Source organism: Tasmannia lanceolata, unplaced genomic scaffold, assembly GCF_043159265.1.
Source record: "Tasmannia lanceolata isolate RefF3 unplaced genomic scaffold, GAP_Taslan_0.1 ptg000029l, whole genome shotgun sequence".
NCBI classification, from domain to species: Eukaryota; Viridiplantae; Streptophyta; class Magnoliopsida; order Canellales; family Winteraceae; genus Tasmannia; species Tasmannia lanceolata.
The window spans coordinates 9,765,813-9,783,412 of NW_027518706.1; the positions used below are offsets into that span (position 1 = coordinate 9,765,813).

Genomic DNA, 17,600 nt, shown 5'->3' on the forward strand with positions numbered 1-17,600 from the left:
TCTCCCAGGTTTCCTACTCCTTCCATCCATCTTCACACCCCTTACAATACTCCCTAATCTGGAATCCACCATTTTATCTCCTGGACCCCTCCATTTAAGCTCAAATTCGCCTTCACGGCTATCTGAATCTTCTCTAGTAGATGTTGTCACTTTCTTGCTCACATCCACCACCTCCTTGCCAACCTCCATTAGGGTGGTGGCTGCATCCACGTCACATCCTCCAACACGTAAATCCGCCAAATCCTCATCCATCCAATTCTCGCGCAGATGCGAAGATAATCGTGCACCTTGAGATGCATTTCCGCCCTTCGTCTCCTCAACCCCCTTTGTTTTCCTCCCTATCCCTTCGGCTGTTGTCCGCAGATGCTCCCATTCCTTTTTTACTTCCTCCTCTCTCTTCCCGACTTCTACCTCTCTTTTTCTTATTGCTTCCCATGCCTCTCTAATCATCCCCCACTGTCTATCCACTACGTCTCTCTCTGTCGTCGAAATTTTTATGTTCTTCCACTCTTCTTCTCTACTAATTTTCTCAAATTCACTTTCTTCTCCCAAAACATTCTCCTGGGATTCCAACTGTTCCTTATCGGCTCCGATTGTTTCCTCACTATTCTAGTGTTTAAACATAACAATCAATGACCAATTTCAGAATATAAACAAGTAAAATAAAGTAACGTTACCAACATAGCCCTGCTCGACTGCATTACCTTATTCTTTAGGTACTTTGAGCCCTCTAGCGGAGATACTTTCAATGTGACCACCACCTGAGTTTTTGTAGAAGATAGTTAATTAAGAGGATATTAGTATTGATATATACGTTAACAATTTCTTTATATCTCACCTCCGATTTCTCTATCTTCTTCTGCCCGACTAATCGATACGTCTTTGATTCTTTTGCTTTCCAGTCCCATCTAAGCACGCGTGGACGGGCACTTGGGTTGGTGGGGATCCAAAATGTGGTATGCTCATATAACCACACCTACATACGTATGAAACACCGTATTAATCATACTATAAACAATGCTTTTAGAATATTAAACTTCACGAGTCCAAATTACCTGAACTGCCAACGAACAACCACCAAGGTACCTGCCACCCTTGCTGATTCTGTCTAGGTAATATACCAACCAGTCATACACTGCCATCGCCCAATTATACTTGCCAGTATTTCCAACTTCGTTGATGTAGGGCCAGAACACCTCGTCAGCTAATTGTGCGCTTTTTGTGAAAAGGACGGACGCAAAAAGATACAACAGAACATATTTGACGGTCTTCTCTATCGAAGGTTGATCTTGTTTTCTAACTATTGCTGTGATCTCATCCTCGAGAACGGATGCCTTCACGTTGGCCTCTGGAAATGGCCACCCAGGTACTTTTGGTTGGGGGTTTCTCCTGTCGAATGAGAGAACCCTCGCCACGTCCATTCTCTCTCCGCCAAGTGGCAGTCCCAATGCTAATGCAACATCGCTTGGAAGGAAGGGGACATTTATACACCCTAACATGAAGGTCTTAATAGCAGGAGTCCACTTATCGTGTACAGCTCTTATAAGAGGCTTGTGCATTATGATGCCCTTCATGCGAAACAAATGTCGAAAAGGAGTCTTCACTATGGCATCGGAATGGACTGTCTCCAACTTTATCCTGTCCATTGCCGATTTGAAACATGCCGGAGAACATCGTGATGGGACGTATGGAGCCTGCAAAAAAAATTACATCGCCAAAATATATATGCCATAAACTAATTAACTCACTATGATTAATACAATTAACAACATACGCACTTACATGTGTCCGTCTCCTTTTCTCATGTTTGCTTTTCTCCTTCTCCCCTTTTACACTTCCTGGCGACTTACTTAGAGCCTTTCTTACTTTTACTCTATCACTCTTTTGCATCAACATCTTTGAAGCCTTTGCCATGGCGCCTAATCGGGAAAAAACTATATAAGGATCTCTAAAAAACCCAAATTAATTAGAGGACAAAAAGAGTATCAGCTATGGATTATCATATTTTAAATGGGAAGTAACAATTCCATAAGAGGATCCATCAATAACAATACATGGTATTAAATAAGGGATTATGGGCTCTTATATGGGGTGGAAGAACACGCTCAGGGGTTTTCAGCTACCTATATGAGGTGGAAGAACACACTCAGGGGCAATAGAGGGGAGCTATACATGGTATTAAATAAGAGACTATGGGTCTTCAGATGGGGTAGAAGATGTCCCCATAGAGGGCCCTTCAAATACACACCATGGTCATGATGTTGAAAATCAGGGGTTTTAAGCTACCTATATGGGGTTAATGGAACCTACAGGGGGCTCCTTGAGGGCATTAAAGGGGACCTATTTATGGTATTAAAGAAGGTATTATGGGCATTTAATTGGGGTAGAAGAAGTCCCATAGATGGCCCATCAACTCCACTTGATGGCCATCAAATTCAAAGTCAGGGGTTTTCAGCTAAATAACTGGGGTTAATAGTGCCTAAAGGGGCCTCCTCAAGGTCATTAGAGGGGACCTATTCATGGTATTAATGAATGGAGTATGGTCCCCTAAATGGGGTATAACAAGTACCCATAGGGGGCCAATCAACTGCACACCATGGTCTTAATGTTGAAAAAAGGGATTTTCATATACCTATATGGGGTTAATGGGACCTCAAGGGCATTTAAAGAAGGTATTTAGGGTGTGGGTGGTGAGGTGTACATGATTTTAAAGAAGGTATTATGGGCATTTAATTGGGGTAGAAGAAGTCACATAGATGGCCCATCAAATTCAAAGTCAGGGGTTTTCAGCTAAATAACTGGGGTTAATAGTGCCTAAACGGGCTTCCTCAAGGGCATTAGAGGAGACCTATTTATGGTATTAATGAATGGAGTCTGGGCCCCTAAATGGGGTATAACAAGTACCCATATGGGGCCAATCAACTGCACACCATGGTCTTGATGTTGAAAAAAGGGGTTTTCAGATACCTATATGGGGTTAATGGTACCTACAGGGTGGCTCCTCAAGGGCATTAAAGGGGACCTATTTATGGTATTAAAGAAGGTATTATGGGCCTTTAATTGGGGTAGAAGAAGTCCCATGGAGGGGCCATTAACTCCACAAGATGGGTATCAAATTCAAAGTCAGGGGTTTTCAACTAAATAATCGGGGTGTCAGATACATCAACTTGGGTTAGATGGGGTTACTGTAAAATGGGGTTATATGGGGTATCAGATATATCAAATGGGGTTAATTGGGGTTAATGTAAAATGGGGTTCAATGGGGTTAATGAAAAAAGCTTATTCTACTTAGGGTATCAGATACATCAGTGGGATTTATGGGGTATCGGATACATCAGTGGGATTTATGGGGTATCAGATACATCAACTTGGGTATCAGATATATCAAATGTGGTTATATGGGGTATCAGATATATCAAATGGGGTTAATTGGGGTTAATGTAAAATGGGGTTAATGAAAAAAGCCTATTCTACTTAGGGTATCAGATACATCAGTGGGATTTATGGGGTATCAGATACATCAAATCGGGTTAAAAGGGGTGGGTTAAATGGGGTATCAAATATATCAAATGGGGTTAAAAGAGGTGTGTGAAATGGGGTATCAGATACATCAAATGGGGATAATGTATTGTAAAAAAATTTATTCTAATTAGGGTATCAGATACAGTCTCAAATGGGGTATCACATACATCGAATGGGGTTAAATGGTGGTTAATGTAAAAAACCTATTCTACTATCAAAAAATCTAGGCTAAAAAACCCTAAAACCCTAGTTCTAGGTAAAATGAATGGAAATAAATGCATAAAGAAGATACGAGCAAGGAGAGAGGGGAAAAACTTACGATTTTGGATACCTAATCGTTTTTCTACTTCAAGATCGCGCTCACCGTGGAGACCGCCGGCGACAATGGCGCTCGCCGGAGCCTTACACACCTTGTACGGAGGTAGACGAAGAGGGTTTTTAAAAAAAAGCGACAAAATGAAAGGAGACGAAGATGGTTTTCAAAACTTAAAATGGGTTTAATGGAGGACGTGCTCGCCGGACGTGCAGTGGCAAGGAACATTGCTAAAATGGGTTTAATAGGGAAGAAGATAAGTGGAAAAGGAAAGACAAAAAGGGAAGATGAGGGAAAAAGAACGAGTCATGTCACCTGAAAAGTTGCAAATAAAACAATTTTTTCAAAAAAATATAAAGCAAAAATGTGTCTTCATTGAAAGGGCATTTTCGTCCATGGGCAACTTCGAAACCCACGTTTTGACCCCCTTATGTCGTTTTTGCTATAACCTAGACCCATGTGTCATTATACCATTTATTTGTGCCCCGTACGTCATTTTCCCTTGAAAAAATACAGAGGGAATTTCTCTGGGACGGGATGGAGTAGGGTAAAAGATTGAAACACCTGTTGAAATGGGACAGGGTATGTAAAGCTCGGCGATTGGGGGGACTTGGAATTGGAAAAATTAGAACCCGAACAAGGCATTATTAGGAAAATGGTTGTGGTGGTTCAGAGTGGAGAAGGAGACGCTATGGCACCAGTTGATTAAGGAAAAGTACGGATGCAGTTGGGGTGAGTGGAATTGCAATGGTCCGTCGGGGGGTAAGGGCTCTGGAGCTTGGAAATCAATTTTTTCGGCTCAGGAATCCTTCCAGAATTACATTAGATTTAAAGTAGGGGTGGGTAATAACGTTCGATTCTGGAAGGATCTCTGGTGTGGCGATCGCATTTTATCTGAGGAGTTTTCGGACCTTTTCGTATCACATCAGAATCAGAGGCATCGATTGCAGACTGTGTAATCAGGAGCGGTGGGTTCGAAAACATCGTTTGGGACATCAGGTTGCAGTGAAACCTCAAAGACAACAAGATTGCAAGTTATGGTAGGCTGATGGCGGTACTGACTAAGGTTTATCTATCTCCGAACCATGAAGACGAATGGATATGGACACCAGATGCTGAAGGAGGGTTCTCAGTTCGCTCATTCTTTAAAATGATTGATGAAGGGAAGAGTTGCAGCTCCAGAAGAGCCCGTGTATGGAAGTCGATTGCCCCCTGTATAGCAGCCTTCGCATGGACAGTATCGCTTCGCTGTATTAATACATGCAATAGGCTCAAGCAAAGAGGCTTTCATCTGGCAAGCGTATGCGTTATGTGTCTCATTGCCGAGGAAATTATTGACCACCTATTTATTCAATGCCCTGTCACGCACAAGATGTGGATATCTGTTATCAGAGCATTTGGAATGGTCTGGGTTTTCCAAAGGAAAATTTCGAAAATCCTTACAAACTGGCTGTGGACGGCGATTCCTCTTGCTATCATATGGCATATATGGCTGGAACGAAATAACCGTATTTTCCAAAATCGCGTGAGGGCATGGCAGTACATTGTCTTGGATATTAAAATCGCTCTTATTGCGTGGAATCAAGCAAAAAAAAGGGACTTACGTATCCTCTGGGTACCATCTTGAGAAACTGGAACTGCGTAATTTCGGAACGGAGACAGAATGTTGGTATTAATCCTAGCTGGTCCCCTCCACCGATGGGGTGGCTGAAGTTAAATTTCGATGGTAGCTCTTTTGGCAATCCGGGTCCTGCGGGTTTTGGCGAAATAATTCGTGACTCGGAGGGGCGTCCTGGCGTCCTATTATGTCCTATGCAGGACCCACGGGAATATGCGACCCAAACGAACCCGAAGCAAAGGGTCTGTTGTTCGGTTTGCAATGGTACAAAAAGAACAACATGGGGCCACTGATTGTTGAGGGCGACTCGACCAACGTGATCGCTTGGGCGTCATGTAAGTGCGGTGGACCTTGGAGAATCTATCAGACTATCGATGCAATCAGAGATATTGCTCGGATTGTACACCCTCAGTTCACCCATAGGAGGAGAACTGCTAATTCGTCGGCGGATGCTGTGGCCAAAGAGGGGGTCCATCTAGCCGATGCTCGGATTACTTACCCTATTTCGGACATCAATTGATTTTATTTTATTTTTGTAACTGTGGGTGGATGGATGCATAGTATGGGATGTACGTTGTGGTACATCTTGTCCCCTTTTTATCTTTTGATGGAATAAAAGTTTCTGTTACTTTTCAAAAAAAAAAAATTATGAACGTGTAGACTTGAAAAACAAAGTTATTTATTATGTCGATGTTTATTTGACAGTTGGGTTGATGTTTATCTGACTGTTGGGTTCTTACTAATTTGGATGTTTTTTTTTTTTTTTGAAAGATTCCATTTTTTTTTACCGTGGTTGGATTAGTAGGGAGGACTAAGATCATTTCCATGAATAACGAAGTAGTGACATGCAGGAGTCATGCTGTTTGGTAAATGATGTTTTAGTGATTTATCTATATGCTTATTTCCTCTAATCACCATGGATCTGGTGCAAAGTCCATGAACTAATGATGTTCTGCTGGATCTAGTTGTAGGTGCGAAAGAACATAGCAAGAAAAATAATAATGTATTTATGGCTGTGCTTCCGTGCTTCAATAATTATTTTTATCAGTTTAATCTGCCACAAAATCTTCTAAGACTAGTTTGGAGCTTTGAGATAAACATTGTTTGCGAGAGTGGGTTTTCTATCTCATTCATTATTTTTTAATATTAAACATGATTATTTCTTATGAATTTTTCTTATCATGGTTTCCTCCTATGTTGGCATAAGACCAGGTTGAAATAACTCGGTTGAAGCCGAGTTTTTAGTTTGTTACCTGCTGTTGTGTATGGGTTTTTTCTAATATGGGTTAGTTTGGGTTGTTTTGGTTACCCCATGCGTATGGATTTGATGGTTAGAAAATGGTTGATAAAATACGTAACTAGTTGTGGCTTGGAGTTGGGTCTTGCATAGTTTGCATAGCAACAGTCAAATTGTCCTTCTTACAGACATGTTACATAATTTAGAAGTTTTTCAGGTATGCCAACTCCGCATGGTACTTCATGATGGAAAGCATTCCATTTTAGAGATTTAGTAATATTATTTATATATGTATTTGAATACCAATCAAACTTTCATTGATAAAAGATAAAAAAACAGCAAAACAAGGCCCGATCGAGATGATCAGCCCAAGCAAAGAAAATCAAAATGGCAACATAATATTGACAAACTACTACATACAACCTACTAGACATTATGGAAAACAGGCATAAAATCTCATAAGATTGCCACTAGAGAATCCCTCATTAGCTCCTCTCTTGACATAGGTGCAAGCGATGTCCATTGAGCCTCTCAGGCACCTCTTCGAACATGTCCACAAGTTTCCAAGGAAACCCCACTCCTCTTATCCATCTCACCAGCAAAGGTGAGACGGAGCGCTCCAGTTCCATCTCTAATTCTACCAATACCTGCTCGACTCGTTCCCCCAACTTGACCATCGAAATTCAATATTTTACTTCCCAAGGCGGTTTCCATCTAGGAAAAAATTTTGTTTTGTTTTTTCTTTTTAGGAAAGCACAGTGCAAAAATGTATTGTCACTTCTTTTTGCACACTCTTAAAACAAGTTCTTCATCATAGCCCATTCCACCGATATACCAATCACTTGTTCTTCGTCATAGCCCCTTCCACCGATATACCAATCACTTGCTTCTTTAGCTTTTCTGCACTTGTAGCCTTTCTATAGAAAACTTGCCAGTTCTTCTCTGATAGAGCTGCTAGAAGGCATGAAGTCCATAGTAATCTGCACCTAGCTGACCATGGCCCCACCTTCCAACCAATGATCAACATGTCAATTGACTTGGGGTTTCACCCACTGGCAGTCAAACATTAAAAATATCAAGTTCCAAATTTCTATTGCAAATGCATAAGAGCATGCTGCATGAGTGATGAATCCTTTGGTTTCTGTTATTAAGATGATCAATTGTAAGGATTTTGTCACAAGTCATGACGCTGACAGTACACGTGTGTGAGCAATAAATTCAAAGTGTCTGCTCAATCATACGTCACGACCTGCTCAGGCATAAAGCAATAATTCTGGGCAGAGAAGAAATTGATAATATGAATTCTATCTTTGCATTTTTCTGTTTCCCTACGTGTGAATGCATAATAGACGGATCTGACAGAAAACATACTATTTGTTGTTGCCATCCATATTCTCTTATCTGCACTTTTCTGTCGGGTGAAATTCTTGCCCAATCAACCAAATCCCCATTCCTTCTAAATTGTAAACCAACCAATATATCTTTATCTGTAGCCACTCTATACAGTTACGGGAAGATTGTTTTTAAAGTATGATCTTCGCAACAAGCGTCTTGCCAGAATTTCACTCTATTTCCTCCCCCAACCCTAATTCTGATCTGTTTAAGAAAGTTGTCAGCAACATCATCAATGCTTTTCCATATTCTAGATCCTTCGCCTCTAGCTAGCTAACGAGGACACCAGTTGTTCTCCAAACTATATTTCTTAGTGATGACCTCTCTCCAAAGGCTTGACTCCTCAACTCCAAATCTCCAGAGCCATTTGCTTTGTAGAGCTTGGTTCATTTCCTTGTGTCTCCTCACACCCAAACCACCCTCTTGGTTAGGATCTCATGACATATTCCAGGCTACTCAGTATTAATTGTGGATCTCCCCCTGTCATTCCGAATCCCAAAGTTGAAGACTTGAAGTCGACTCACCCACTTTTGATGCCGATCATTCAAATCCTGCTGTGAGAGGAAGAAACAAAGACTGTTGTGATCCGTCCTCACTATAAATCTGTCACAGGTCAGGTATTATTTGAAATTTGACAAGCCATGCATGAGAGTAAGCATCTCCTTGTCACTATAAATCTGCCGACCTATTGCCTTTCGGTTCTGAACGGCAATAGGACGGCCTACGTGCATCAACACAGCTTTTAGTACTAATCTTTAAATATGATGTCAGTAGTTATCTTTTTAGTTTCTGGTTATCATATTGGAAATCAACTTCTCTTATTCCATAGCAATTTGATGGCCACATCTACAAAAAGGTTACTGTTGCTTGTTATTCTCTTTATTTGCCAGATTTGATTGCCTTATTGGCACTATGATCTGTTCTTATTACTCTCAGTGTGGTACTGACTTTCCAATGAATCTATTTTTCAAACTTGGATGCCTATATTAAAATAATCTGCCAGAGTATGGAGACAATCATAAGCATTCTCCATTTTTTTACCGTGGTTAGATTAGTAGAGAGGACTAGGATCATTTCCATGAATAACTAACTACTTACATGTAGGAGTCATGTTGTTTGGTAAATACTTGCAACACAAATGTTGTCGTTGACGGCTTCTGGAAGCAAATAAATAAAATTGTGAAACATTTTTTGTTTAATTAACGAAGGGTATAGAGTTCATAACTTGTGGGTATTCATCGATGGAATGAATATTTGTGAAGAATACTATTGTAACCATATTAAGAAACTAGATAATGACAGAACTTCCAAAGGTTAAATTCTGTCTTGCATGTATACTAATTGCAACTTATTGCACTATTGATGACACTTTCTGATCATGTAATTTATTACAAGATATATTGTAGAAATACAGAATTTGACTGATACTAAATTCTTTAGTGTTGACTTTGGGGCCATTTTTTGTTGTTGATAGGGGTATGGCTTGACAGAGTCATGTGGACTTACCTCATTGGAAAATAAAACAGAAGGAGATCAGCATTTTGGTTCGACTGGAACTCTTGTCCCTGGGGTCGAAAGCAAAATAATTAGCATAGACACATTAAGGCCCCTTCCTCCTAATCAATTAGGGGAGATATGGATTCGAGGCCCAAATATGATGACAGGTATGTGTTAATATTTTACTATCATTTAGTCTGTATATGCACTTTTAATGGACTCAAATTTTCGGCTGATATTAATTAGATTTTATATTTGTATGAAACGTCCATATCTTTCATTCCATGAACCATATATGACTATCTTAAAGGTGGTCTGTTATATGCACTTTTAAGGACTCAAATTTACAGCTGAAATTAATTAGATTGAATATTTGTATGACACATCTATATCTTTCATTCCATAAACCATGTATGACTATCTTAAATGTGGCTGGTTTTGGTTGTCACATAGATCCTCACTTATTTGAAGGCAATGCATCCCATTAATTTGAACTAGTTAGAACGTAAATTCCTACCATGTTTTTATCTTCTCCACTATCAGCCATTTGACCACTTTTTTTGTGGAATGAAAGTGCCCTTGAGGGACTTCTTTTCTCTCTATAGGCTTTCTACATGTTTTCACATGATTTACATGGTATCAAAGCAAAGTTCAGAGCATATAGAAACAAAGAATTAGATCTTTTGTATAAGCTATATTGATAATCAGATCTGTTCCAAAAGCTATCTCTTTTCTCTCTCTTGTGATCTCTTTCATTTCATCTTTTAATCTAGGTGCTGTTTTTCATCATTCTCTTATTCCTCTTTTAAACCTAATCAATTTCTTGTCCTCTTTAACTTTCACACATTTCATTTTAAACCCCATACTTTTGATTTTCCATCTCAAAGCCCTATTTATCTATTTCCAAAACATTATTTCACATGTTTTTAAAACCTATTTCTCACTACTCTCTCTCTCTCTTTCTCTAATGTATTTCTCTTCTTGATTTTTTTTCTTCAAATCCTGTTTTGAAACTCTAGCTCTCAAACTCCTTTTTTGAAACCCTATTTTTCATTTTCGAAATCCTCCTTCCACTATCAAAAGCCTATTTCATATGATTTTATCTCTCCAATTTATTTCTTGATGCACGTAAACTACTGGGAATCCACCAAAAAAAAAAAAAAAAATGCTAGATAATTGAGCATTCATAGAAAAATCTAATAGATCTCCACAAACAATGGCAGAGAAACAAAGACAATAGATTTGATCAAAACATGATCAAAGGTAAGTAAATCACATCCAAAATCCAAAATGGAATACTCTTAACTCTTCATTAACTTCCCAAAAAATCATCAAAACTTCAGACTACCCTACCCACATGCGCGCACACACACATATATAATAAATTATAGTTTCTATTCTAGAGAAACCCCTCAAAGGTCAAACTATATAAAGTGCCATACATGCTACTGTCCTAAAAATACTATTCACGTTTTCATCGCATAGGGCCCACCAAAATTTTCTTAATCTTTTAAATAAGAATCACTATAAACCATCCTAGATTTCTATAAGTCTGTCAATTTTCATGATGATTGGAGCTGTATAGGGCCCATTATTGATATTAACGTGATGCGTTCGATGCTTTGAGACATCCAGGGGCTACTTTACCATATTCCGAATTCAATGCTTTCAATACCTGTAATAGTTTGTCTTGGCCTAGATCTAGAACATATGTCTATCTGGCCTTGGGGATAGAGGCAGAAATGGGAGGAGGAGTGAGTGATGGTTCCGTTGTTTTTGAGTTGGGCATTGAGAAGATGACATTTTTTATTTCGCTTTCTTCTGCCCGAAATCAATCTCTCATTTTCCTCATCTATCTCCACTCATACTCTCATTTTCCTCATCTCTCTCCACTCATACTAAAGTTCTCAAGAGATTCTTTCTTTCATTACTAATAATAATAAAGGGGCTTGATCCCTAACCGGAACTGGAGGGGGTACTCCCTCTTCTTCTGGAATAAAATGTTTTCTATTTACATTCCCATCTCTTAGAAAGAGCCGCTAAATGATGGGACCTGCTTTGAGCCCTACTTTTGGATCTCGGTCAACCCTCTTCTTCTCTTGAATCATCTTTTTTGAATCAATGGCTTATTCATGAATTTTTCTTGCCATCAATTCTCCCTTGGGGAAAACTCGCACTTGAGTTTGCATCTTTGAGTGCTAACATTTTATCATAGTCTAGTTTTCTCAAGTTCTTTTGAAAACCACGACCTTGATTGCATTGAAAACTTGAGAACTTGTAACTATGTAAGACAAATGACAACAAAAGAGACTTGGTACACAGTCTCTTGACCAGTCATAGAAGCTAAAGATCCATCAACCAAAGTAACAATCCAAAAAAAAAGGGTGGCCCAGTGCACGAGGCTCCCGCCATTGTGGGATCTGCGTGGGGCTAGATGTACGCAGCCTTACCCCTACTTTGCAGAGAGGTTGTTTCCGTGACTCAAACCCGTTACCAACAGGTCACAATGGAGCAACCTTACCGTTGAGCCAAGGCTCGCCCTCTAACCAAAGCAACAATCGAATTAAGTGAAAATTATCAAATGATGTAAAAACTGACGATGCACTAGTCATATGGTCAAATGAACTATAATCAATGAACCAAGGAGAAAATTGAAGAGAAATAAGAAGCCGTGTATTACTTGAATTTGCCAAAGAAGCAAAGAATGAGGTTCCACGAGTAGCTCACTTTTGAGTGTACTTAACAAGCTTCTTGAAATCTTCACGTAAGAGAACCACTGAAGCACAAGTAGGAGCACCATGTTGTTGAGTCAACGAGAGCTTCTTGGGAAGTATACTCTCCATCAACAATATAGGAAGCCAAAGTCTCCCAGAAAGGTTTCCAAAACTTATCCTAGCAATTTTTAGATGTGATTTAATCTCCCACAAGGCCACAATGAGCTCACTTTTTATTACCACGTCCTCTACCACTGCAGCCACCTCCCCCAAAATACCCATCCTCTGCCATAAGCACCGCTACCTATGCCATCATCACCTTGGCCAACAAAAGAAGCCAGGGATGATCCTCACCAATAGTTGCTTGCGAAGCGGATGAGGATACCTCAACATGTTGAAGTTGTGAATAATGGCTGTTCAAAGAGGGAAGCTATTTGCTAGCCAATATTTGGACATAAACCGAATAATACTCTGGAGTCTGGACCAAGTCCAGAGAGAAAGTTAACCACCTTAAATGCCTTTGGATGTCTCTTCAAGAGTTCCAAATCAGAAGCAAGAGGTTGACACACATTCAATTCTTCCCACATACCACGAAGAGTATTGTAGTACTCAAAATTTTGTTCCCTTGTATGAACAATAAGCTATTCTCGCATGACTACTCATAGACATGATATATTTGCATTTGTCTCCTTAGCTCTAGCAAGGAATATTGCATTTGCACTAACATGTGGTTCCATACAGTTTCAAAGCCAACTCAAGATTTGATAATCTGCTTAGATCCAATCTCATATTTAATGTTAGACATACTAGGCTTGTCTTGATTTAAAAATTTCAATTTAACCTTGACACATAGGGCTACCTTTACTGCTTGGGCAAATTGAGTTTAACTGAAGTAGGTTGGACACTAGCCATCTCCATGTGTTTGACTTACACTCATAATGTACAGTCACAATGTGAGTATTAATATAAGAATATATTCTTTCGTGCAAAATAAATGGAAGACATCACAAGAGGCTGTAACATAATAGTCTACACTTAGGAACAACACGCCACACATAGGGATCTAGAAGTCACTCTGTGTGGATAAACGAATTACAATAGTTCAATATTGAAGCAAGATGGAGCCTTTTGTTATTCTTTAACTTCATATCTATATTGCTTTTACCATTGCTAGTCTAGCTTTTCAGATATTTTTTTATTATTTAAAATTAATTATATTAAATATGGCTAACTTAAGAATCTTTTCAGGTTATTTCAACAATCCACAGGCCACTAAGTTAACAATAGATACACAAGGTTGGGTACATACTGGAGATCTGGGGTATTTTGATGAAGAAGGACGATTGTATGTTGTTGACCGTATAAAAGAGCTAATCAAATATAAAGGATTTCAGGTAACCTAACCTTTTCTGACTATTTTGCTTTTTTATTTTAGAACAATAGTAGACCTTTATTCGTATGTTCTTATAAAAAATTTCAGGGCATACACTGTGACTTTCCTTACTCAATTTAATTAATTAATTATCCAAATAATTAACAACAAACAAATTTTGAGAACCAAATGTTTCCCTCTTTTAAAAGTATTATGAGAGTATCATGGGTTAAAAGAGGTGACTTGGGAGAGAAGGCGAGATTAGGGAGAAGTACCCCCATTTTGTAAGTGATAACCTCGCTTTTGTATGGTTTAAGCTTATATATGTATATATAAGTGGAAGCTTGTTCGTTGTTAATTATTTGGATAATTGCTTAACTAAATTGAATAAAGAGCATCACATACACTGCCTTTTTCCTTTTTGAGATTGTGATGTACATTGACCAACAAAATATGAATATATATGATGAGTGGTATGGCTTGCTCAAAGCATGCAAATTTTTTGTTTTTCCTTTTGATAATGGACAATGTAACAAAAATTTATTGAGAAAATGATGTACAAGTTACATCATGTAGATAAGAGATGGAAAGAGGTCAAAAGAAGTTAAGAGGAGAGGAATAAGACCTTAATGATTAGAAACTTTTTTGGAAAACCATCCTTAGAAACCTAGTTACTTTTCAAGACTCTTGGTGCTTTCTTTAGACCATTAATTACTTTTTTCAACCGATGAGCGCATCTTGTCATTTTCTCAAGCCTCTATTTTGGGTTGTAGACCATGCAACAAATGCTTTGTTTACATCAATCTGAAATTTGCTTAATTATTGCATACAGAAAATTAAGTTGTTTTTCGTTTGTATACTCGTTGTCCTTGCATTGTTATCAGTGATCTTCTACCTTAGGTATCACTAAAGGCGTGTTTTACTGCAACTGACATGAATGAAGGCATCTGAGAAAGAAACAATCCCTGTTACAAGGGATCATAATGACACTGCATCACATCCATACTTTGAAGAATACACATAATTAAGAAACAAATCTCTTAATGGGAATACAATAGGGTCAGGTCTGCACAGCCATATCTCAACTTCCATTTGCATGAACATAAGAGATGGTCCTGCAATTGACAAGTACCTCCAATTAGTAACAGTGGTAACATGCTCCAATAGGGAATGACCATGGAGATGGTCCTGCAATTGACATGTACCTACAATCTGTAGTGGAAAAGAGGGAAGAAAATGCAGGATGTTTGAGGCTTCCCTATGTCAAAGTTTACTATAGATTCCTTAAGTTTTATGTCTTTTTTTGACGTTTTCGTTCTTAGTCATCCCGTGGGGGTGCTCCATCTGCAACCTCAGTGGAACCTGGTTTAGAAATGTGCTCATCTCAATCACCATTTTTCGGGACTCGGGACTCTTCGGAGCCAGTTCTTTGGCTTGGATGGGGCATTCAGTTCATGTTGCTATCACTGAATCTCTGGGACAGGCCAAGCCTGCTCGAGCAATCCGACCATCCATCGGCTGGGACATTAGGCAAGGACCCTGAAGAAGAGAGGCCCTACAGCCTTTTGTTCAATTGCTGTGTCCCCGCTTGCCGCCCACTGGTTCTGGGAAGGCTATCGAATGCTATTCCATTCTCGATCTTGTCTCTAGTACACTTTCTGCCTTAGAATAAAGAAGGTGGGATTATAATGGTGGAAATGTGGATAGTGGAGGGGCACCACCCTTTGTAAGAAAAAATTAATGTCCAAGTTAGAATCTGTCTAGAAAAACTTGTAGCAGAAAATGACACTAGAAAAAGCTGTTGCAGAAGATATAGAAACCAAATCCACTCACTATATGTTATTATAGTTTGGATGAACACAAATATGGAGAGGATTCTGATCAGGAGAAATGAATATCTCAATCTGGTATTTGCTGTCATTTGGCAGATTAGACCTCTTTGGAGGATTGAATTAGCCAACCTGTTCATGGATGATGAGCTCAAATTATTTCTGTTCGTATACACGACTTTCTTATTCTTAGCAACTATCTGCACTGCTATCTAGGCTCACTAATGCACGGGCCTGAAGAACTTGCATTAGCCAGAATTCAATGTATACTTGGTCCTATAACATCAGAAATCCTACCTAAAAATCATCATTCGGCATGTGGTGCAATTATATTATTCGAGCATGTCATTTTATTTATATTGGAAAGCATCTAAAACATGTTATTGCACCAACTCTTTTTGTCTCCTATGAAAGCTTTGATTTTCATTTGTGCAATTGTTTGTAGGTTGCACCTGCTGAGCTTGAAGGGTTGCTTCTTTCTCACCCCGAAATATTAGATGCTGTTGTCATTCCGTAAGTTGTAACCAATCTATGCAACTCTCTCTCTCTCTCTCTCTCTCTCTCTCTCTCTCTCTCTCTCTCTCTCTCTATATATATATATATATATATATATATATATATATATAACACGTATAGATATTTATTTATGTATACAAGCATACAGTCCCGACACAGAGGGAGCAAAGGGTATTCTGAAATGGGATACTGTACCCAGGGGAGCCACATATAGTGTGGGGGTGGCCATGGACCCCCAATGATTTGCAAAATCCCTTTTCTCACTACAAAAAAAAAAAGGTCTACCGGCAAAATGCAGGAATATATTTGCCGATGTTCTTGAACGACGGTAATAGTAAGCGGCCCCCCAATGACCAATGCAGGCAAAGTGTAAATTAGTCCGTCCCGCAGGGTAAATTCCTGTATCCACCCCTGATTGTACCTTAGGCATCCACATACCTAGGACCATAGTAACATGACTTTTTCTATATCCATCTCAATATATTTTCATGTGTATATATGATACCGGATATTATTACTCTGTCGAAATCTTTGTTCAATGCTAGAGAGGCTATCTTTTGAAGCCTGACTAAATCTTTTTACCCTTGTAGATTTCCTGATGCTGAAGCTGGTGAGGTTCCAATTGCATATGTTGTTCGCTCACCCAAGAGTTCACTGAATGAGGAAGATGTTCAGAAATTTATTGCAAAACTGGTATGGAAATGCTTTCCTTATGTGACAATTTGCAAACAACGTACATAACATAGTAAAACACTAAAAACATACATAAAATAGTAAAATACTAAAAGCATACATAACATAGTACATTATGCTTGCTTCTTCAAAATACATAAATATATGTATTTATTATGTGTGTGTGTGCATAGAATCACCTATAATTACATAAATATATACACTTATAATTACAGGGCATCCGCAATCAAATCCATGATTGTGTTTTTTGTGCAGGTTGCGCCGTTTAAAAGATTGCGGAGGGTAACATTTGTAAACAGCGTTCCAAAATCAGCTTCGGGGAAAATCCTTAGGAGAGAGCTAATCGAGAAAGTCAGGGCGAAAATGTGAGATAAATATTTGTGATCTTAAGCTAAATAGTTTATTATTGTTCTACTTAATTTTATGGATGGGTGTCCCTCTGCGTGGGACCAGTACCATGTGGGTCACTTCAAGATTTTCTACAAGATCAACCATCTTAATTACAGCATGCATTTCATGTGGGACCCAAAAATCGACGACTAGGATTGATTCCAAGGGTGACTGTGCGTGCCAATTTTATTGAAAAAAACGACTGAGATGGTCAAGATACAAAGCATGAAGAGAAAGAAAAAGAAAACAAGATACATAAGCTAAAGGGAAGAATTAAGGAGGGAGAGAATCATATAAAGCTAGGGCATCTTTAGAGACTCCATCTCTCGCTAGACAATCGGCCACCTGGTTAGCGGAACGGCGAACGTGAAGGAAAGACCAAGAGAAATGTTCCAACCAATCAAACATTTCGTCAGAGAGATGATCAAACTGCCAAGGGGGTTTTTGAGATCTTTTAAGCCACCAAATGACATTCAAAGAGTCTCCTTCAACTAGCACATTTTCCAC

General features: G+C 39.0%; 1 protein-coding gene across 1 annotated transcript in view; it reads left to right on the plus strand.

Moving 5' to 3' along the window:
• The window catches only part of LOC143859138 (putative CoA ligase CCL7), a 35,182-nt gene extending 17,954 nt beyond the window's left edge, over positions 1 to 17,228 (plus strand). The window contains exons 2-6 of the mRNA XM_077369820.1: positions 9,557 to 9,746; positions 13,542 to 13,687; positions 15,940 to 16,007; positions 16,601 to 16,703; positions 16,959 to 17,228. Coding sequence (XP_077225935.1) covers positions 9,557 to 9,746; positions 13,542 to 13,687; positions 15,940 to 16,007; positions 16,601 to 16,703; positions 16,959 to 17,072 — 621 coding nt within the window. The 3' untranslated portion in view covers positions 17,073 to 17,228. The remainder of the gene's footprint in view (positions 1 to 9,556; positions 9,747 to 13,541; positions 13,688 to 15,939; positions 16,008 to 16,600; positions 16,704 to 16,958) is intronic.
• Positions 17,229 to 17,600: the final 372 nt, after the last annotated feature.